The 23,633-nt window shown below is 42.9% G+C and overlaps 1 protein-coding gene across 4 annotated transcripts; it reads left to right on the top strand.

Moving 5' to 3' along the window:
* Positions 1–962: 962 nt before the first annotated feature.
* LOC110507482 (echinoderm microtubule-associated protein-like 1) lies at positions 963–23,633 on the top strand. 4 transcript variants are annotated; one of them, XM_021587499.2, is made up of 23 exons: positions 967–1,114; positions 11,059–11,265; positions 11,814–11,946; positions 12,179–12,283; positions 16,132–16,154; positions 16,962–17,091; positions 17,824–17,973; positions 18,870–18,939; positions 19,100–19,114; positions 19,266–19,376; positions 19,564–19,659; positions 19,886–20,020; positions 20,110–20,209; positions 20,393–20,547; positions 20,805–20,930; positions 21,115–21,246; positions 21,477–21,544; positions 21,678–21,766; positions 21,954–22,051; positions 22,144–22,231; positions 22,319–22,414; positions 22,834–22,964; positions 23,136–23,633. In XM_021587499.2, exons 1-23 carry the CDS (start codon positions 1,042–1,044, stop codon positions 23,259–23,261), a joined length of 2,457 nt encoding a protein of 818 aa, XP_021443174.1. In that variant the 5' UTR covers positions 967–1,041; the 3' UTR covers positions 23,262–23,633. The 4 variants fall into 4 exon arrangements, with proteins under 4 accessions (XP_021443175.1, XP_021443174.1, XP_021443177.1 ...); XM_021587500.2 differs by lacking the exon at positions 19,100–19,114 and having other exon boundaries at positions 963–1,114; XM_021587502.2 differs by lacking the exons at positions 967–1,114; positions 11,059–11,265; positions 11,814–11,946; positions 12,179–12,283 and adding an exon at positions 13,293–13,460.

Here is a 23,633-nt window from a genome sequence, read left to right as displayed (position 1 = left end):
TTTAAGAAGAGAAATTGTAGAAATAGGCGGGGTTTATGACTTTGTGGCTATGGTAACTAGTGACGACCAGGCAATACTCCGACATAAATTGTTTTTTTTTTCTTAACGTTGCCGTGTCCTACTTATATCAGTACACCCGTAACAACATAATTATTAGAAAAAAACGTATATTTGATCAAATAAGCCATTACATTTCTTTTGACACAAACTCCTCGCTTGATAAGCGAAAAACACAACAAACCCCACCTTCTAGAGAAAACAGATTTTGCGCCGAGTTATCCCCTCATTCTACACATTGAATAATCCCAAATTGTCCTTTGAGGTAATTATGTTTCTATGCAGGTATCAAATAAGGGTGCGTTCGTAAATTCACTCTGGAGCGCTCAGGGCGCGCTCTTAAATTCAGAGCTTTGTCAGATTGTCCGTTAGTAAATTCAGAGCGTTTCGCCTTCGGAGCGTGGCCGAGGAGGGGGGTTGATCCAAGCGTTCTGACCTCACAACGGCAGTCAAGCGCCCAAGCTAACTGGCTAAAGTTAGCTTCCAGACATAAATGTGAGGACACCTCACTCTGACCATTGTACATACGTTACCCTATAGCAGAGCTGTTTTCATGTTATCCAGAGCGTTGGTGACTGTAACTGTGCTGCTGGCAACAATTTGATTATTATTTTTTTTCCAACGTTACTGACACCGGTCATATTCAACTGGTGTTGAGCGTTCGTAAATTCATCAGTTAAAGCCTGCGCTCTAGCACACTCAGACGAGAGTGCTCTGAAATCGGAGTAGATAGCCAGAGCGAATTTACGAACGCGTCCTAACTGTCACGTGCCCCCCTCCCCTCACCTCCGAATGGTTGGCAAACTCAATGGTGAGGCTGTTGCTATAGTAACAGATACGGAGAGCAGACGGTAGTCTGGCTGGTGAGCGACAAACAGCGAAAGGTGTTGAGGGTTTCTGGATGTGGAGAAGTGGGGTGGAAAGACGTGTGGATAAGGAGGCTGCAAGAAAGCGGAGGTGACGGGTCTGCTTGAAAAGAAAGAAATGTCGGAGAGGATCGCTTCATCATGTGGGAACCTTTATGATACCACTTCACTCCTTCTCCAGTACTGCAATGGTGAGTTCACCTTTGACTGGTGGCATCTAAGTCGACCGGTTTTGATATGAACCGTGGCACACGGTGGTGGGACTAAGGTTTTCATGCACCTGTTTGCAGGTTTCATACCAGTCTACACGAAACAGAGATGTGCTTCGAGCTACAGATTGTTGAATAGAATGTTAGCTTGCATCGTTAGAATGATCTAGGATCTATCCATCCATCATAGAGCAGGCTGTCATGAACTTCATGTTCACTCACTGTTTTTTTGTGATTGATAGGTGTAACCCAGAGCCATTTATTTAGAAACATATGGCTCTGGTGTAGCCTATGGTCGTCCTGCCAACCCTCTTTGACTATATGTAAAACATTATCCGGCTGGGGGGGAAACAGATAGGCTATCTCTATGATATTTAATAGCGGAACTATTTGCATATTATGGTTTCACTGTTTCAGATTAAGTTGAATTGCCTTCCAGAGGAGAGTGGCAGATGAAGTACACTGTTGTGGCTTCATCTCACTGTGTTGTAAATTAGAGAATGGTGTTCACTTTTTGAGTAGCAGCAGGGGCTGGACATGACTGTAAAGAGCAATCATAACATTAGAGCATAATCAAAGAAAAACTGATGCAATGATGCTGTAACTGGCCACATCACAAGACCAGGTTCATGCATGTCCAGTGTCCACTGTGTGAGAAGAAAACAAACAACACACTATCGGTAATGTCTTATACGGTAAAGTATTTATTTAAATTTTATGCACCCATGCTATCCAATACATTTTCACATAGTTCACAAATCCACTTATGCATCAACGCCTCGTTTGCCATGTAAGCAGTGTGCGAGTGTAGCATATCTAAATAGACTTGCAAGGTATTCAATTAACAAAAATCTGTGAAACTCAGAGGTTCTGTGTATTGGGCTACATGTAGGTCTACATATAGCCTATATGTAGAAGATAGCCTACTATAAAATCATATTCAGTGACAGGTGGACAGACATGGAGAGAGACATGTCATATGTTCAAATGGCCAGGCTGTCCTGACCCTGTAAGTCTGGGTAGATATTTCCCATGGCAGAGTCTGGTATGCCCAGTACCCAGCCTGGGTGTCCTGCCAGGGTCTCCCATGGCCAATGCCTACCCAGCTAGCACATAACGTTCCAAGAACCATATGTTTCTTAGAGCTTGGTGAGAGTGTGGTTGTCCGATGGTTATTTTGCATACAACCTTCCCACAACTTTCTGGGAATGGCGCAGGATAGTTGCTTGGCTTTGGAACATTCTCAGCACATTTAAGTAAATTGACCTAAACAAAATCATTATTTTCTTGGTATTTCATTACTTTAACAAGAACGTTTCCTAAAATATCTAATATGGTTACATCTAATTTCAATGTTTGTAATGTTCTAGCCTATTGCGAACCACCCTGACCTCGCAAGCTTACATTATGTTTGGCTACACGGATGCAGTCTGGCCACGACAAGAGTCAAACCGTTTGAGCCCCTTCCTTCTATCCACCGTATGGCCGGACCAATCAGCATCCTCTAATAATCTGTGGATCGAGAACCCAATACTCGTTGTTGTCGCCGTTGGTCGCCCTTCATGGAGGACCAGATCAGAGAGGTTGTGAAACTGGGGATCACTGCTGGGGATCCATGGACGTTGCCAGGTTTTCAGTAACCCAGAGTCTTGGTTGCTGAACAACAAGTGGTGGAATATGCTGGCATCAACAGTGTATGGAGAACATCATGAGGATTGTTGTGGAGAAGGTTCATGTTACATGCAAATGGTAACTATACATAATTTGATATGAATTAAGTCCACGCTATGTTGAACATTAATTGGACTCCTAGCTAGCTAACTAGCTAGCTAGTAGTGCATAAGGAAAAATGAAATGCTTGAAAATGTCCAACATATCTGAGAATATATTTTTATCCTAGAAAACAATGAGATGGTACCTTTACAATTGGTTTACCATGATATAATTTTTTTAAATTATATTTTTTAAATATCATAGTTCTTTTGGCATGTCTATTGCATTAACTAATATGTATTTATCATTGTCGTTATTACACTTTTTTGAATTTGTATTAAGAGATGTCCCAAACTGTTTAATTCCCGACCACATCATTAGTGGTTCGCCTGATGTGACGAGGAGCTGGCTGCTTGTCTCTGTGTCACAAATCGTGGACATATTCATCATGTTTGGTGACATCACTGACATTGCCACCGGTGTCAGCAATATGTCCAGGGGCCAACCTCTACCGAGGAAGCATCTCCCATGCCGTATGCCAGGTTGCAGTTTTTCTTTTACTCATAGAGAAAAGCAAGGAAGAACCATCAGGGAGAAAACAAGGGAGCAAGGGAGAAAACATTCATGACTTGGTAGTGGATTCAGTGCCAGATGCAACCAGGAGTTTAATCATTATGCAAATTCTGTTGCAAAATGTTTAGTCTGTTGCAAAACGTTTTGCAACAAACTGTTTACTCCAATGTAAATTCTATTGGACATTCTATTCTGGGCATTCATTGGACATTTTATTCAATTGGACATAAACAGGTAGGTCCCTCCCCATTTCGTTCCATCTGCTCTGTTTGCTTCCATTTGGTTCTTGAATGGTAAACCGTTTCCGTAATGAATACACCAAAGTCTAGTGAGGAGGACCACACAAAAAAAAACATACAGAGGCAAAACTCAGCTTTGGCTTCTTCCTGTCCAACATGTAGGGAGATGTTTTTGTGGTTATACACTGTAGCTCTGTTGTCCTACAAGGCCTATGATCATAGCCAATATGCCTACAGTACCCTTCTACTGACCTTGCAAGTCATTGCCACTCTTTCCCTTCTGTTGGCACACAGTCTTACCTGGAACAGGTTCTAGAATGTGAAGGGAAGGAATATCCCTCTTGACTTACACCTGGAACTCCTCAGCGTCTTGAAGTCATTTTTGAAGGACCTGGGTCCAAACATGACTGAGCAAGCAACCGACAGGATTAGCAAGTCCATTGTTGTCGAGGACATGTTGGACACCACAGACGCTGAGTTCGAGGCATCAAAGTCCAGTGGCATCCATCATGCTGGTCGCCAGACCGGGGACATTCTAGCCTTTGTGGAGGTTGTCAGGGAGGCAGAGCTGTTAAAACCCAACCAGACAGAGAGTTCACAGCATTTCCTGGTTTAAACAGAAACATTCTCTCTAAAGTGAAGTACAGTGAGATGTTCCCGTTTGATTTGAAACAGCTTAGGTGCCAGGCTAGCTGGGGATGTGGTTGGTTTAATCTGATCGTCTAACCCTGTCTAAGATGTCGACAGTGATAGGGAGTTAAGGAGCAGGATTAGGATAAATACACTGTTGTCACTGTGAATATTTCTTATTGATTTGTATTTATCAGTACAACTGTTTATCTGCTATTATCTGTATAACTTTCCATGTATCATTGTTCTTTGATTTATGCTTCTTGATTAATTGATAATAAAAAAATCCATAATGTTAAATTGAAATTAAACAACATCGCTGACAGTTATGATGTTTTGCATTTGATCAAGGAACAACATGCAGATAGTAACAAATGCACATTTTTGAGCAGTCAATCCATTTTTATCTGCTATAGAACAACAATGTCCGCAGCTAAAATGCCCCCGCCATTTTGCAGAATTTCTCTTGCGTGTTGTAATCTGAATACTGAAAGGTTGTTGACAATGTAGACACTGATGCTGTACCTGGAACATATACATTCAACAATAATAGTAATTATGACAGCCTGAATTTCGGGAAAGTTCTCAAAAGAAGACCTGTGTCATATCTGATGATTTTGAAAATATTGTAGAAACACTGCAGCGTTTCAAGATGTAATATTTCATTTCATCAATTTTCAAAAATCATCTTAGCTAACACTATCCACCCCGACCAACTACCCTAATTTAGTTTTTGCAGAAGTAACCTTCTGTCTTATGTACAGTGCCTTCAGAAAGTATTCACACCCCTTTACTTTTTCCACATTTGTTTGTGTTACAGCCTGAATTGAAAATTTATTACATTTAGATTACACACAATATCCCATAATGTCAAAGTGGAATTATGTTTTTCGATTTTATTTACAAATGTAATAAATGAAAAGCTGAAATGTCTTCAGTCAATAAGTACTTAACCCCTTTGTTATGGCCTAAAATAAGTTCAGGAGTAAAAATGTGCTTAACAAGTCACATAATATGTTGCATGGACTCACTCTGTGTACAATAATAGTGTTTAAAATGATTTTTGAATGACTAGTACCTCATTTCTGTACCCCACACATAAAATTATCTGTATGGTCCCTCAGTCGAGCAGTGAATTTCAAACCGATTCAACCACCAAGACCATGGAGGATTTCCGATGCCTCGCAAATAATGGCATCTATTGGTAGATGGGTAAAACAACTAAACAGACATTGAATATCACTGAGCATGGTGAAGTTATTAATTACACTTTGGATGGTGTATCAATACACTCAGTCACTACAAAGATACAGGCATCCTTCCTAACTCAGTTGCTGGAGAGGAAGGAAACCACTCAGAGATTTCACCATGAGGCCAATAGTGACTTTAAAACAGTTACAGAGTTTAATGGCTGTGATATAAGAATTGTAGTTACTCCATAATGCTAACCTAATTCACAGAGTGAAAATAAGGAAGCCTGTACAGAATACAAATATTTCAAAACATGCATACTGTTTGCAACAAGACACCAAAGTAATACTGCAACAAATGTGGCAAAGTAATTACTTTTTTTCCTGAATAGAAAGTGTTATGTTTGGGGCAAATCCAATACTACACATTTCTGAGTACCACTCTCCATATTTTCAAGCATAGTGGTGGCTGCATCATGTTATGGGTATGCTTGTAGTCGTTAAGGACTGGGGAGTTTTTCAGGATATTAAAAGAAACGTAATGGACCTTTAGCACAGGCAAAATCCTAGAGGAGAAGCTGGTTCGGTATGCTTTCCACCAGACACTGGGAGATTAATTCACCTTTCAGCAGGACAATAACCTATAACACAAGGCCAAATATGCACTGGAGTTGCTTACCAAGAAGACTGTGAATGTTCCTGAGTGGCCGAGTTACAGTTTTGACTTAAATCTGGTTGAAATTCTATGTCAAGACCTGCAAAACACTTTGGGACTATATCAACAGTGGACTAATCAAACAAATGCCAAAATATCGCTTTTGAGTTTCCCTTTAGGTGTGTTGTCCCGTGTCCACTAATTGGCCACACCTGATCTTTAATGATGGCTAGTCACTTTTAAAATGGTGTGTGTTTGAAAATACTAAAATTAACAGCTTTGTATGCTTTAAAAACATGGTATGCTAGCTACATCCTGGTGGCTCAGTTGACTAATTCCCATGGCTAGAGAACAGAAGATTATAGGTTTAAATCTCACTGATACCATGCTGCTATAAAAAAATAAATGTTTGCATAAATAATGCCAAAGGAAATGAATTTCCATGTGTCCTATCTGTGCTCGAAGTTCATTTTTTTTTAACCTCATAAGCTAGCAGTGTTATCAAAAGTCCTATTGAAAAAAGGAAGTTTAATTAAGTTAAACCTCCACATAATCTATAATTTCTGTTCTCAGAGCATTAATAATAAAAAAATAAAAAATTCAAATACATGATGTTTTATTGTCACATACACCAGATAGGTGCAGTGAAATAAAGGAACCAGATTAAAACACTCAGAACCTCACAGCAACCTAAAAGTAAACATTCCCAGAAGAGGAAAAACATTTGAAAAAGGATCAGTTTTACCAGGTCAGTTTTACCAGGTCATGAAACATATGGCTTTGTTCCTGCAACCAATGTGAAACCAAAAACATATGTTCCCACGACTTCCAAAGAACCAAATGTGCTAGCTGGGTAGCCTGGATGTGCTGCAGACTTAGGATCGGTTCCAGGCTGCAGATCACCCCAGACGGTGGAATACAGAGGGGAGCAGCTCAGCTTCTCTGCCAAAGGGAGGTAGAATTGACTTTGGAGCCATCTTGGTCAGGGTTGACCTTTACTGTAGATTGTTTGCTGCCTTTGTGTCTGTGACCAAAGCTCTAGTCTGGACTCTGAATTGTCTGGTGCTGGTGGTGACAGCGACAGTTTAGCTCCTACAGTCACTATAGGTTAAGTACTTTAACAGCTGAGATAGCAATTGTGTACAGGTGTATTTTATCCCACAACAAGCTATTGATTATCATGAATGCAAACAATAGATAGTAAAAGGCTTGCAAAGGTAAATACACTTTAACTTGTGACCATCTGGCCCATTTGTGTTATTGACTGCCTCAGACTGCGTGCAACAACCATGGCTCATCTGTCATGAAATCTAATACCTACAGGTCAGCGTTTAGGTGTATTAACCATTGACTCAACATGGTGTAACAGCAGGTAGTACGATCCCCTCTCTAGGGTTTGCTCACATTGTTACTCAGACCCTGGTCCCAGTGGTGCGTGTGTGTGTTATTGATAGAGAAGACCTCAGTGACTTCCTTGGAGATGAAGGCAGGGGGCTGAATTGTGTTTGTCATTCTGTCATCGATATTATGTACAGTATGATTCCAGCCATGCCATGGTGTGCCTGATGTGAGCACATACATACATCTCTCTCTCTCTCTTTTTCTCTCTCTGTATGCGCATGTGCGTGGGTGCATTTGTGTGTCATGAATGGAGGAGACTCGGATTCCACCCACTGCAGTCTCACTTCCTGGTTGTGCCTGGCTGTTTCTGCAGCGGTGTAAATGTCTGGCCCCCAGCCAAGCCAGCCTCTGGCTGCATCCACTGCTGCTGCCACTGTGGAGGCAGGACTGCCGGGAGCAGTGTCCTGTTACAAACAGTGACTTGCCTGTCTCTTTGTGAGCCGCATGCACTTCTAGAAAGGAGGAGGAGAATAAGTAGAAGGAGGGGGGGTTGGTCCAGGGAGAGAGAGGCAGAACAGGCACTGGCTGTAGAGGAGACGAGGGGAAAACCCTACATCAGAAAGAAGCCCAGATTTGGCATCCCGGGACCCCCCAAGAGAGCTAAGGAGAGGAGAGCAGGCTGTCAGACTGACTGAGTGACTGGCTGACTGGCTGAGTGACTGAGCATGACAGGTAGGGACAGGCAAGCAGACTCCAGAGCCCAATGAATATTTCAGCAGGCTTTGCTTTTCGCCCTGACCTCCATTGTCCTCTCGCATCACACAGGGGTTCATCCCTCTCCACCTTACGCCATAGAGCTAACCTTCCCTCCTCCCCTCCCATTCCCTCTCTCCATTTAGTCATTTTAATATTATATAATTAGTAGCCATGCTTTTTTTTTTTTTTTAACACAGCTGCCACCTGCTTTAACTGTGCTAGCTATAGCTGTCCTTTGCCTGTGCTGTGTCATCTGCTGGAGGCAATAAAGAGAAAGTTATTGAGTACGCATCATAAGCCTGCAGTCTGTTCTGTTGGACAGCTACTGCGTGTAAAGTGCGAGGGGGAAGGTTGTTTCATTAACAAAGTAATGGGATGGCATTCCTGTGGAAACATTGTTTAAAAATTAGGTAGGTTTAAATGAATGAATGATCACACTTAATTACTTCATTACCAGAAACAATTCAAGCAGTTTTTTTTTAGTTTGACATGGGGATGGGTGGAGTAAACCCCCGTAGATGTAGTTGTTTTGTACCTTGGCCGTTCAGAGGCAGTGTAATTGACATTTGCTGCAGAGGCGATTGAAATCTTATCAATGCTTTTACTCAGCAGATTTCAAATTGTGACCAAGGTTATAAAAGCACGCCATGGTTAATTGACAGCGTCAGCCAAGTAAATAGGTATTTGTTTATGTTGGTCGGAGTATCCAGTATGCATAGTCACTTTAAATGTACATTCATGTACATACAACCTCAATTGGGCCGACCAAACCAGTGCTCCCGCACATTGGCTAACCGGGCTATCTGCATTTTGTCCCGCCACCCACCACCCCCCCTCTTTTACGCTACTGCTACTCTCTGTTCATCATATATGCATAGTCACTTTAACCATATCTACATGTACATACTATCTCAATCAGCCTGACTAACCAGAGTATCCAGTATGCATAGTCACTTTGTCTGTATGTAGCCTCGCTACTTTTATAGCCTCGCTACTGTATATAGCCTCACTACTGTCTTTTTACTGTTGTTTTATTTCTTTACTTACCTATTGTTCACCTAACACCTTTTTTGCACTATTAGTTAGAGCCTGTAAGTAAGCATTTCACTGTAATACAACACCTGTTGTATTCGGCGCACGTGACAAATAAAATTTGATTTGAGTTTGACATGTTCTTTCATTTCCCCTCCTGCTGAATCAAAAACATCTAACAGGTGTTGGGATTTTTAAAGTCAAACTCTCAACTATGCCCAATTTGAATGTGGGTTCACCCACAATCTTTCGGACTGAGAGATGAGGTAATTGGTTCTACTGGGTCAGGCATGTTACAGGCAGAGTAAATAGGCATGTCAGTCAGGGCAGCATTATACTAAGAAATCCTGTTGGTAGTACTGCATATCCTTCTCCAAAGACACATTCATCTAACAATGGTTCTTGGTCATTTGAATGGCATCAGTGTTGAAAAGTACTTGAGTAAATATACTTTAAGGTACTACAGTACTTAAGTAGTTTTTTTGGGTATCTGTATTTTACTTTACTATTGATATTTTTGCAACTTTTATTTTTACTTCACTACATTCCTAATGAAAATAATGTACTTTTTACGCAATACATTTTCCCTGACACGTAAATGTACTTACATTTTGACAGGAAAATTGTACAAATTCACACACTGATCGAGAGAACATCCCTGGTCATCCCTACTGCCTCTGATCTGTCGGACTCACTACACACAAATGCTTCGTTTGCTGGAGTGTGCCCCTGGCTATCTGTCAATAAAAATCAAATAAAAATTGTGCCGTCTGGTTTGCTTAATATAAGGAACTTTAAATGATTTATACTTTTACTTTTATATTTAAGTACATTTTAGCAGTTTCATTTACTTTTGATGCTTAAGTATATTTAAAACCAAATACTTTTAGACTTTTACTCAAGTAGTATTTTACTGGGTGACTTTCATTTTTACTTGAGTCATTTTCTATTAAGGTATCTTTACTTTTACTCAAGTATGACAATTGAATACTGTTTCCACCATTGAATGGGATATGATGATAACAAGCACTGGAATTTTGTCAAGTGGCAAACAGTCGTCAACTCAACATTATAATGTATGTACAGCATTCTGTTACATTGTCCCAAAATCTGTTTTAATGGCATTGTTTTGTTGAAAGACATTTGAAAGAATTGTCAGACCTTTCAGTTACAGGGCATCCTATCTGATATTGCACAGTTAAGCATTTGAGCTGGAACAGAGGATTAAATTGGACAGCCACATGATGCCATCCCAGTGAAGGACGAGAGGTTAGGGTCTAGCTGGCGACGGTGCATAATTGACGTCAGAAATGACGTCATTGTTTTCGCACTATCCACTGAGTTTTTAAAGTAAGATGCGCGACATGGTTCAACGCGCTAATCAAGTCAGCACAATATACTTTTTCAAATTGCTGCCGCCATGGAGCTAGAACTAGGGTCAGGTATGATGTGCTACTGACAACACATAAAAGAGTAAAGTCTTCAAAACGGGGTTGGCCTCAATTTTGTTTCAAGCAAATACTGCTTTTAATTAATGTCAGAACTGCGCTGTCATTTTTGTTCTTTGCTGTAGGAATTTAAGACCAACATATTGTTTGTCAAGGAAGTAACCTAGTGTAATCTTTATTAGCAAAAACTAACACATAAAGCTTGGAGAATTATGCAAATTCCTGCTTTTGTACTGGGTGAACAACAAAACATCTTTGTTCCATCCCCCTGACTCTGTCTCTGTCCGTTTTTCCTTCTCCCTCTCTCTCCCCCTCCCTCTAAACCCAACTCTCTCTCCCTGTCTCCCAGATGACAACGTCTCTGCGGGCAGCACCATGGAGGTGGACGACCGCCTGTCCCACCTGGAGCAGCGTGTCCAGTTGCAGGAGGATGAGATCCAGCTGCTGAAGGCTGCACTGGCCGACGCGCTACGCAGACTGGGCGGCTGTGAGGAGCTGACTCAGACTGGGGCCGGAGCGGGGGGGAGGAGGCCTACCGTGGCCGCACCCACCAAGGGTGAGGAGCTGGGAGCCTGGGACCACGTTAGACCACCGTAGTCTCGTCAACGTACAGTACTAGCTGTAATAGGAGAGGAGAGTCTAGAAGCTTCTACTGAGGAGGTTGCATTATAAACCTGATGCACAAGGCGTGGAGAGTGTTAGTTGCCAGCCAGGGGGAATTGTTTTAAGATTGTCATACCCAGGATAATTTAGCCATTTGATTTGGAATTGTAGGACCCCTTAAGGTATCAAAAATATATATATATACAAAAATTATTTGATTTAAACATTTAATTTGGCCCAAAGAAATGCATTGAATAAAGAAAGTCAAAAATATATAATTTAAGGAAGTTTGTTCTGAAGTGTCTGTCCTATTTCTGAGATATATAAGAAATATCACTATACAGTTTATATATTTTTTAAATGAATTTAAAACTTGCAATGGAGAGATACACCATGTACTGTATGTAGTTTTTGGTAAGAATTTGCATTGTCGAATTGGAAAAACTTCAACAACAAAGGTCTGTTTACTGAACCATTCTTCTCTCCCTCTTTTGATGCCAGTGCGCCAACTCTTGCAAGCCTTACCATCAAAGCCTCTCACTCTCAGCAATGGTTATGTCCAGCAGAAACAGATGGGGGGATACCCTTCCTCCCCCTCTTCTCCCAAAAAGGAAGTGTTGCAGTCCATCAAAAGGTAAGACATCCGAATGTGTGGATCTAATACTGTTTTTCTTGGTATCCTTCTATTGTGCATTTCCAAGCCCAGCCTTAGGGTGGCAGTGTGGCGTTGAATCTACAGTCTGCACTGCAAACCTATGACCGGAGACATTTCATATCCCTCTCAATATCCTTGTTCACTCTTCACCCTCCCCCTCTTTCCACCTCTCGTCTTTTTCCTCTCCCTCTCACCTATTCTCCCCAACTAGGAAGAGCATGTCGACCGAGCGTCTGTCCACGGTCAGGAGAGAGATGGTGTCTGACAGCAGAAGCAGAACCACCTCGTCAAGCAGCTCCACATGTGGCAGGAGCAGGTGATTGTCTGATACAGCACAGACACCGCTAACCCCCTAAACACAGACACTGACACAGCAAACACTCCTGCTCCATCTGGCTAACTGAGCGTAGAGCATCCATGCATACCGTATACATCTGTGAAGTCTACCCAACATCTGAGAATGGGTATAGAGCTCATCTCTGATCTCTGAGGAAAATATCAAGACAGCTCGTCACGTCCTGAGCAGCCGTAACTGCCTCACTTGCCAGATAAAATACCCTTTCTATCTCCCTGTTTGATAAGACAGGTGACATATGGTGTGGGTCTGTGTTCTTCTCAGCTATTCCTCGGGCTGACATTGTATTCCGAGAGTAGAGGTGCCAAGGTCTCAGGGGTTTTTGTTGACGTCCAATTTAGGGCACTGATCAGTAGACCGATCGTTGTTTTTAACCCTCTCGCTGTTCAGATCAGATGACAAATGATCCTAAAAAAACTTGTGTAAATGCACCACTGATGCATTGCCGTGTAACACTGTGGTGTTGTATTTCTACGGAGAGAGCAGGTGAATGGACGCTGGATGTTTGACTGGCTTGAATCATTTAGACCCCTGTATGTGTAATGTCTAGGGAGGAGAGGAGACGGGTGGAGGTCATCTGACCTCTCTGTCGTCTACATACATATAGAAATTCAGATCTACTGATGTGTTTAACGTGTACTTCCATAATTTTAGTCCGGTGCAGTGTTATGTAGGCTACTGTGTTTAACAGAATCAGTCGCTTAATAAAGGAAGATGGAACAGTGTATTCACAGTCAAATGCATGCATGGTTGCGTGTGCCAAACAGAAACGCCCCACACCTGCTCATTGTTTGAATAGTAGATAACAAGATCTGATTGGTTTTATGGAGGTGCTATTAAGCTTTGAAAGACAGGTGGATACAGTCAGTCCATCCACTCCCTCTTCCCTCAATGAGCTCACTCTGCTGAGGGTGTCAAATTTAAGGGGCTTAGGTAACGGAGGTGTGGTTACTGAGCAGAAGGGAGGTCCAGCAGAGTCAGGAAGTGCCTCCCCATTGGTGGAAAAAGTGCCCAGACTCCGGACACAGCTAAAGTTAACTGAATCAACAAGGAAGCCTGTTAGTTGTCGACAGGGTTCTGTTGTGTGAACTGCGTTGCTGTTACCTAACGGAAAAGTTACCATGAAGAGATCACCCAGGTAAATTAATACGTAAACATTTTGCAGGTGATTGTTTGACAAGCCATTTTGGGTCGTTGGGTAGTTTAATCCAACAGGAAGCAGTAACTGTTTTTATCTTATGTAGGACCTTTTGATGAGTTATCTTTCAATGGGGTTTGGGGAGGGGCAGCAAAGAAACAAGGCCAGAATGATGCAAAGACCCATTTGTGATTTACAACAAACTAAAGCCATAGATAACACATGACTACGAAATCAAAATAAATGCAAGTAACGTTTCTTTCGTACTGTACAAAGACCTGTCTATTGTATCGTCTCTTTAAGAACATAAGTGTTTGCATGGGGGAGCTTTGCTCTGGGGAACCCAAGGGAGCATTCTGTCTTCTCCCTAGGGTTCTCAGCTGTAAGTATTGGCCATCAGCTGGGACCATGTGCACGGCAATTCCGACGCACTGTTTTAACGTTTAGAAACGTTAATTCTCGCTTGCGATACCGTTTTAGAAACTCTACTCTCACATCAAATTCATTTCACAAATACAAAAATATACACTTACTGTACGCTGTTTTAACCATTTGTAACAGTTGCAACCCACTGTATTTTTCAGTTCAAACACTATTCTGGCGTCCTCCTTCCGTTACTCACAGGTGTTCGGATGCGTGCTAGATAGCTAATTAGCGCAGGTAGTCGCCTCTGTCTTCCGGAAACAAGCGCCGTGTGGGAACCCTAGCCACAAAGGTGTGTAGTTAATTTAACCTTTTGTTTAAAATAATAATAATCTCACTGATATGAAAGATAAGGTCCTTATGCTTCCAAAACTGTACCGCAAGCGATGCATGCTAATGTTCAGACCGAGCGTCGAGGCTCTTGAAACCCTCCCTGAACGGAAGATACCGTTGTGAATATACACTAGGGTTAGCGTCTATGAATAGGCTAAAGGGAGCTATGTCCCATTCCAGTTTTAGGCAGATCCTTTATGAGTTTGCATTACGGATGTGTAAGTCAACAAACCAAAAAGAATGGGCATTTTTCTATCTGTGGTTGATTTCCCCCCCCCCCCCCCCCCCCCCCTTGCTGATGCAATGTTTCATTGGGATTGTGGGTGGATGGGTAGTTTGTTTATCTGGATTACGGATTCCTCTTGCTCTGCAGAATGACTTGATTGGCACTCTTGCTCATCCACATGCATTAAACATCTCGACTGACGCACCCTGATTGCAGACTGGCTTGATGGGATAGCTGAGCCTGAGGACGAGGAACAGATTGCATGTATTTGAATGGCAAATTTGATTTGGGGGGTCTGAGTGCATGCAAATTCTGATAGAGGAAGAGTGAATGATGGCCTGTTGGACCACTTTTCTATCTCTTGCTCTTTTTAAATGAGATGAAGCAGCAATCTGTACTGAAGTCGACTATGGATCTATTTGCATGTTTTTGTTCTCTGCATTCGGGTAGCACCTGGAATTTACTAGGTAGGCCTTATGATGGTAGGTTATAATGGGTACTTTAGTATTTACTTCATAGATTTCAACGGTAACGTTCTACCAAATGGTACAGTATTTCTTGTTTTGATGATTCTTAAAGAAATAAACTGCACTGTCGGAGGCTTTTCAAGCCACCCCATTATTTATCTCTCTGGCCTTCCTGTTTGCCAGTTGCCATCAAGCCTTGCTTTAATTAGTGGTTTTGGATCTTTCAGCGACTCCCATTGGACACAACCGGCGCCTCTCCTCTTTTTGAAAATCCGCATGCAGGGAGACAAACAGGCCTTTATGTGGGTACTTTAAAGAGAGCCCTTCCCTGACTGTCTCTGTGGTTGTCCCACAAATAACCAGGCTCCAGATATAATACACTGTAGTGAATGAATGCTCAGCCAAAGACAGAAACATGAAAGCCTCTCTGTTTACTTGCACTTTATCCCTCATGTTTTCAGTCTGCCCTGCGATTAGCCAAACTGGTATTTGCCCAAATGTACCACTAATACAGTGTCCGTTTGAATAGCATGATTTAATGAAACAAGTTGTCAAAGAAAATAATCTGCAGCAGTATTGTAATTGTATCCAGTCTTCCTCCGAATAACCTACTGCTCTATACTCTCGGATTGGTTAAAATGCACAGATTGGCAATTCATGTTCCTCCTAGACTTTTCTCTTATCTTACGCACCATCACTCCTGTGACTATGTTGCCATGGTAATCTCAAACTGTCCTAGCTAGGCAACCTTTCAGTGGCTTTGACAGAAACTCATTGCTTTTCAGCTGATGTAGGGGAGTGCTGGAGAGGCCCCCCGACAGGATACTGACTGTCTGTGCTGTCTCAGTCACTCTCTCTTGCTCTTTATTTTATTCTCTATTACTCTCGTAACTGGCCTTATTTTATGTCATGGCACAGCACCAGTTGTATTTTCTATATCATGAATACAGTATTTTCCCGTCCGCATTGTTTGAATACTGTATTTAATGTTTGTTTTCTATATGCTCTACAGTATGAACTACTACTTTTAATATTGCAGACTATTTGGATAATGCTCACCGGGCATTGTGGCGCAGGTAGATGGGTTCTACTGTAGACAGAAAAGTCAGAGGCATGAAGGATGAGGTCACTGAATAATTTAGTCCATTGCAGCAATACCATGAGTTAAAAACGGCATCTCAGAAAATCACTCTTCTCTTCTTTCTTTTTTCTCTCGTTTCAGCAAAGAATGCTCCGTCAATGCAGGTACGTCTTAGCACGGCAACAGGCCTGCGTGTGATTCCTTTACCATACCCGGCGCCCTTTTATACCCCACAGTTTGACTGAAGAATACAGTGTACAAGATAATTCATTATATGCAAACAAAAACATAATTTCCAGGCACTGAGCATTTAGAAATACTACCCCCCCCCCCCCCCCCCCGTTAAAAAATAAGCATTGACCAGTGTACTACATGGGAATCCATGAAACATGTCCAATAAACAACAACCAATAGCCTGTCTGTTATTGTTGGGGCTATATTCATTTTTAACAAGCCAATTACCCTAATTTTCCCATGTCCTCTCTGAGTGCTTGGGTAGATGATTAGGGACCGCAGAGAGGACAGCACACTGCTCCGTTAATGAGCTCAATTGACTCCCGTTATGACAGCAGCCGCAGCACTATAATGCCAACCATAACCGCAATTTGTTTTTAATATAACGTTATGTCAGCCAAGAGAGACCGTATTATGGGGTACCCCCGAGTTATTGTGGTGCCTCAATGTCATGTTTTTGTGCAAAGCTTCAGAGCCGTTTGAAATGACATACACTGAAGCTATATCTTTTGCCATCATGCTTCAGTGATTCAACGCACAAATCCTGCCTCTTACATGGCTGGTGGAACAGGATTTGTCGGCGTGCTTATGTTCAAAAGACTTACATTTCACTATCTACCGTTCATGCTAGCAAGGAGCGGTATAGATAGGAAGTGTTTCACCATTTTTTTAAAGAACAATTTCTCTCTCTCCTGCAAGTTCTTATCTCCCTGTTCTCTCCCCCTCTCCTGTATCAGAGGATGGCTATGTGAGGATGTTCTTGAGGGGTCGGCCAGTCACCATGCACATGCCTGACCAGAAGAGGGACAGCTACAGACTGGACCACAAGGGGACACTGCCTGAGCACAAGCTCAAACTGCAGTGGGTGTATCCTTCTGTCACTGACAAACAGAGAATAGTGCTGCAAGGCATACAGGGGTGTATTCACTACGAACCAAACGGAAAACAAACAGGGTGGAACCTACCTGAACTATTCCAATATAAGCTTGTTTTTGTTGCATTTTTTCCCCCAGTTTCATAGGGTTGGAGTAAGGATTACACCCCAGATGAGGCAGGGAAAGCTTGTGGGGGACAATGGCTATAGAAGTATATTTAAGCAATAAGACACGGAGGGTGTATGTGTATATGACCAATATACCACGGCTAAGGGCTGTTCTTAGGCGCCACGCAACGCGGAGTTTGGCCACAAACCCCCGAGGTGCATTATTGCTATTATAAACTGGTCACCATTGTAATCGAACAGTAAAAATACATGTTTTGTCATACCTGTGGTAAACGGTCTGATATACCACAGCTTTCAGCCAATCAGTGTTCAGGGCTTGAACCACTCAGTTTATAATGTGCATTTGTGAAAGAACATTTCAGTGTTGCAGTACTGTCATCACAAATGAATATAGTACCACATTACTATTTTTTTTATAGTTGATTACTCGTGTGTGTGTGTGTGTGTGTGTTTTTATGGCCTCTGGAGAGTAACTTCTTTGATTTGTATTGTACCCACCTCCCATAAGTTCTGAGATGGCATCAGCCTCCTACTGTTCAACAGTATAATTGTTCAGACAGGATTATTGTTGTGGTCCTTAACCCTCGGTTGTCCAGGTATGGGTACAGGGGCAGAGACTGCCGTTCCAACCTCTACCTGCTCCCCACAGGGGAGATAGTCTACTTCAATGCCTCCGTGGTGGTGCTCTACAATGTGGAGGAACAGCAGCAGAGACATTACCTGGGCCACAACGACGATGTCAAATGGTAAGGCTAGTTGGTGTGCTTGGTTCAGCAGCTCCCACTACCATAACCTTTTTAGATGACTGGTGTAGGCATACAACTTTTTCTTCTGGAATTTTTTTTATTTTTATTTTTTACTTCTTCTTAGCTTTAGCTTTGACTCCAGATGGTGACACCCCACTGCATTTAGTGCAGCAATGCACGTCATAAGCTTTGCAAAGGGCAAGATGTGTCATCTGGAATTTATTTAGCTAAATGTGATTGCACACTAGATGGCATTCACAGTTTTGTCTGATAATCATCAGCTATCACTTGATTTAAATCGGGGCAAGATAGTTTTGCATTTTCCAAAGGCTTACTGTGCCAAGAGAACTTCCTTAAATGACACATTGATTCAGAATAAACGTTATTTAAACGAGGTCTTGTTCGAGGCTCGGTGTCTCCTGTGCAAACAAAGGTTGGGCTGGTATATGTTAATGTCCTACTTGCACAGTATCATTTTCATACATGTTGGGCTATAGCTAACTCTGACATACCTGACCAGAATACTCTTTCATTTGTATTGTGGACTGTTTTCAGTGTGGCTATAAATTCTACATCATTATCTTCAAAATGTGCAAATGTGTTCATGAAAGTATTACTTATCATCACAACACTAATGCTTCAAGGGCTTTTCATACCAGTGTATTTGTTGTAGGGCCTGTTATTTGCTTTTTGAAGTATCATTGACAGTTTGTTTATTTCATGAGTCATTAAAGGGCTGAATAAATGAGTTGACTTTGACGGCATTTTAGCCCGTTGTATACAGAGAAACAAGAACAAGAAACAAAACAAACAAGAATTCCCCAGAGGACAGTGGGAAAGGTTAGCTTGGCCTTATGACTCACCACATCACTGTGACTGTTCTGTCTTCCCGACAGCTTAGGCATCCATCCAGACATGGTCACCATAGCCACTGGACAAGTCGCCGGAACCTCCAAAGATGGCAAGGTACATTTTTAAAATCAACAATCTTCTTCAATTCTGGAGGAATGACCTCTTATGGGAATCGTATTGTGGTTCACAGTAGTATGTATGTATGACTGCAGTGGTTCCAATTTCTCTCTCTCAGACCCACTCTTTCTCTCTCTTTCATTCATTTCATTATCAGCTGTTAGAGGGCAAGGTACTTTTAAAATCAACAATTTCTGAAGAAATGACCTGTTATATCCTCTTATGGCCATCTTATATTGTATAATATTTATATTTAATTATAGCGCATGACTGCACTGTATCCAATTTCTTTCTCAAACCCACGCTCTCTCTCTCTCTCTCAGATGTTGCCTCCTCATGTGCGTGTGTGGGATTCGGTCAGTCTCAATACCCTGCATGTCATTGGGATGGGCGTGTTTGACCGGGCAGTCACCTGTGTGGCCTTCTCCAAGTCGGTAAGCCCTCCCCAACCTGCTTACAGACCGAACTTTGAGAAAGTCAGTCATTCATTAGTACTTTGAAAACATGTTCCATGACATTAGCCGGCATGTATATGTTAAATATCTATAAATTGTCTGAAACGAATAGAGCCATTTATTTACATGACGCGTATGCCTTTGACTAACACCTGTCCTTCAACAGAATGGTGGTGCTCATCTCTGTGCCGTCGACGATGCCAATGACCACATCCTGTCTGTGTGGAACTGGCAGAAGGAGAAACAGCTGGCGGATGTGAAGGTGACGAGGCCTCAGACTAAACTACAGTATGCATGACGAGAGCTGCTTTCCTTGGTATTGCATGGCATATAAAGACGAGTCATGATTGATCACTGATCATAAATCAAGAAAAGTGAAGGCGTCAGCAGTGTAGGCCTGGGTATGAATAAGTGTCGTAGTCTGTGGCGCAATCAGTCACCATCGTCTGCCAGTTCAGGGGTCTAATTCCTGCTGTCATCCCCTCCAGTGCTCTAATGACTCAGTGCTGGCCGCAGCCTTCCACCCCATGGACGCCAACCTGATCGTCACCTGTGGGAAGTCCCACTTGAACTTCTGGACCATGGACGGAAACACTCTCACCAAGCGCCAGGGGCTGTTTGAGGTCTGTGGATGAGCGAAAGACAACTTAACTTCTGCCTCCTGTTAACTTTTTTTAAAATTATAACGGAAGTGTTAAACCTTTTCTCCCAGAAAAACGAGAAGCCCAAGTACGTGCTGTGTGTGGCCTTTGCTGAGAACGGAGACGCCATCACAGGAGACTCCAGTGGAAACATCTACGTCTGGGCCAAAGGTCTGTTTGAAGACCGTAGCCTTCTCAGCCACTGTAACTCAGTGCTCTGCAACCAGTCGTTCAGTTCACACATCCATTTCTTATATGAAAGCAATTTATTAAGAAAAAAAAGCACTCATCGCAGAAGTCCACCTCACATCCCTCCTTGAAGCATATTATTTGACAGCGGTTTGTGATTGACAGGTGGGAACCGGATCAGCCAGGTGGTGGCGAAGGCCCACGAGGGCGGGATCTTCTCCCTGTGTGTGCTGAAGGATGGTACACTGGTGTCCGGTGGAGGGAAGGACCGCAGGATGGTGCTCTGGGACCACGACTATAACAAGCAGAGTGAGATGGAGGTGAGAGAAGAGGGTGTGGATGACTCCGAAGGATGAGTAAACCTTATGCAGATAAGGACACGCTGTACTCTTTATGACTCAAAATTGAGACTGCTGAGCTCATAGCTTCCCTTGACTTTCCCCTTTAGCACACAACGGTTAGCAAGACCAAGCGTTTAACTGTATAGGTGTCCTTTGGGCAGCCGTAATTCTACCTGAGAATGACCGATGAGATGTATAGTTTTATGCTTGTTGCTGTCGTGTGTCCTCTCTCTCAGGTGCCTGAGGCGTTTGGGCCAGTGAGAGCCGTGACTGAGGGGAAGCAGGGGGAGCTGTTAGTGGGGACCACCAAGAACACCGTCCTTACAGGGTCTTTCCCTGAAACACTCAACCCTATAGTACAGGTACACCACCTGTCAATTGCCAATGGAACATATCAGTAGGAAGTATGGTTTTTACCTGTTTTATAACCCCCGTATTTCTCTTCTCTCCCTTCCTCTTTTACCGTTCGTCCTCGTCTGTCTCCATTTTGCTTTTTCTGTACTTTCTCTATCATCTCACCTCTCTCGCCTCCTCTTAATCTCTCAGGGTCACACAGATGAGCTGTGGGGCCTGGACATCCATCCTTCCATGGAGCAGTTTGTGACTTGTGGCCAGGACAAGCAGGTCCACCTATGGGACACCAACTCCCATCAGCCTCTCTGGAGCAAGACCACCGAGGTGCTCAATCTTCCAGCTCTTCTCTGTAGCTACTCTCCTTTTGAATATACACCAGCTTCAAGAAGAGAGTTGTACTTGGTCCAGATCCGCACTTGGTTACCTTGCTGTAATGACAAAGGCACTTGAAACATCTAGCTTAGTGAATTTACATCAGTCCATAGTAGTTGTCTTGTATGCGATGGGCACCATGCAGCCCTGTTGATCCTCCATGTCTCCCTCCGTTCCTACAGGACCCAGGGCGCTCTGCAGGGTTCCATCCCAGTGGAGCTGTGCTGGCAGTGGGGACCATGACAGGAAGGTACTTCAGATCCTCACGCACTGGCTTGAGGATCATCTCTTATTGGACAGTGAAACGCTAACGGCACAATTCAATTGGACAGGATGAAGGATTTGCTATGTAATTTGATTACATTACCTCATCCTGTCTGTAGGTGGTTAGTGCTGGACACGGACACACAAGACCTGGTGTACATGCACACTGATGGCAACGAGATCATCTCTAATGTCAAGTACTCCCCAGGTACCGTGCAAGAGTCATTTCCGATATTACAAATCCCGCCTTAAATATACACGTTGTTTAATGGCGCCAATAAGTGAAATCTCAGAAAATGGCTGACCATCTGTCTGAACTGAACGGTACAGGATTGTACAGTGTACTTATCCACCACCTCCTACAATCACAAATAACCTAACTCTCCTGCTCTCAGATGGCAACTTCCTAGCCGTGGGTTCCCATGACAACTTTGTTTACATCTATGCCGTGACGGAGAATGGCAAGAAGTACAGCCGCGTGGGGAAATGCACTGTAAGTAATAGACATTCCCATTGATGGGAAATTAAATCCCTGTTTTTAAAAACTAGTACACTAACATTTTTGTTTATTTATTTTCCTCCTAGGGACACTCCAGTTTTGTCACCCACCTGGATTGGTCCGTCGACAGCCAATACATTGTAACCAACTCAGGAGACTACGAGATCCTATTCTGTGAGTCTGTTTTGTCCAAACGGGTAACTCTTGTCTGTAACTGTAGTGTTGTGGTACATTCTAGCTTATCTTCTGTTTGTGGTAAAGGGGAAGCTTCCAGCGGCAAACATGTGACGAGCATGGACCTAGTTCGTAATGTGGAGTGGGCAACCTCCACTTGTGTACTAGGCTTCAGCGTCTTTGGTGAGTCACCACTTCCTGTTTTCACTTGTGATATGGGGCAATGATGGCAAAACCAGACTGTAGCTTTATAAATCCAAGAAATGAAACTTCTATGCGCCAACTGTAACGGAGTTCTTTAAACAGTCGGTTCAGGTCACTCTAGCAATTGGTGATTGTGACAGCAGTCAATCATTTTAAAATGGAGCTGTTAGTCTTTGCAGTTGTATCAAGTGGGAGTCTATATTGTTTCCTGCCTCTGGTTTGGTTCTATCTGGTGGAGTAGTAGAGTGTTTACTTGTGTTTACCGTCTACCCACCTTTTGCGGAAGATTGCTTTGAAAGTACAAACACTTAAGCGTGACTTTTTTTCTTCACCACGACTGGCAATCACAGTTTACCCAGCTATTGTTTCTTTACCACTACATCGCTGGTTCAATTTAGGTGTTTGGCCCGACGGTGCTGACGGCACAGACATCAACGCCGTGTGCAGGTCACATGACTCCTCCCTGCTGGCCTCTGCTGATGACTTTGGCAAAGTGCACTTGTTCTCCAACCCCTGCTCCCAGCCAAGGGTACGCTTGTTGTCATTTACATCTTATATGCTTTTATGTTAGTGTTTTCTCATCCACTTAAATGAACTTGTTTGCATCTAAACAAAGTTAATCATTCAGGGGACATTTTTGACAGAAGTGGATGAATTATTAACCTCTTTGTTTGTCTCCCTTCCTTGTCACGCCATGCAGGCCCCGAGCCATACCTACAGTGGCCACAGCAGCCATGTGACCAACGTTGCCTTTCTCCACGACGACAGTCACCTGATCTCCACCGGCGGGAAGGACACCAGCATCCTCCAGTGGGTGGTCGCCTAGACAACCCTGCTGCATCAGTCTCCACCTTCGCCTCCTGCCCACTAGAGGGCAGCACTTCTGTGCCTATAAAAACACCCACTTTAACCCTCTCCTCTCTGCACTCCTGTTTGTCTGATGGTACTGTCCTGAGGTGCCACTAGGTGGGGCACTGACTTCAGAGAATAAGCATGTCGAGCCTATTTAAGACTATTTAAACACAGTTGTAGCTGCTATTTATGTTGCAAAGGTCTATAGAAGTATATCTGAGTGGCTGTGGTATTCTAATATTAACTGTAATGTGGTGTGGCACCTACAGTAGCACTTGAAACATATTTAGGACTGAGTTTAAGCTGTGCTTTGCCTTCATTTGTTTAATAAAGTTTCTAACCTGAT

This window comes from Oncorhynchus mykiss, chromosome 27, assembly GCF_013265735.2.
Source record: "Oncorhynchus mykiss isolate Arlee chromosome 27, USDA_OmykA_1.1, whole genome shotgun sequence".
Lineage (NCBI taxonomy): Eukaryota > Metazoa > Chordata > Actinopteri > Salmoniformes > Salmonidae > Oncorhynchus > Oncorhynchus mykiss.
The sequence above is the reverse complement of the archived record's forward strand: the minus strand, read 5'-3'. Positions and strand labels throughout refer to the sequence as shown.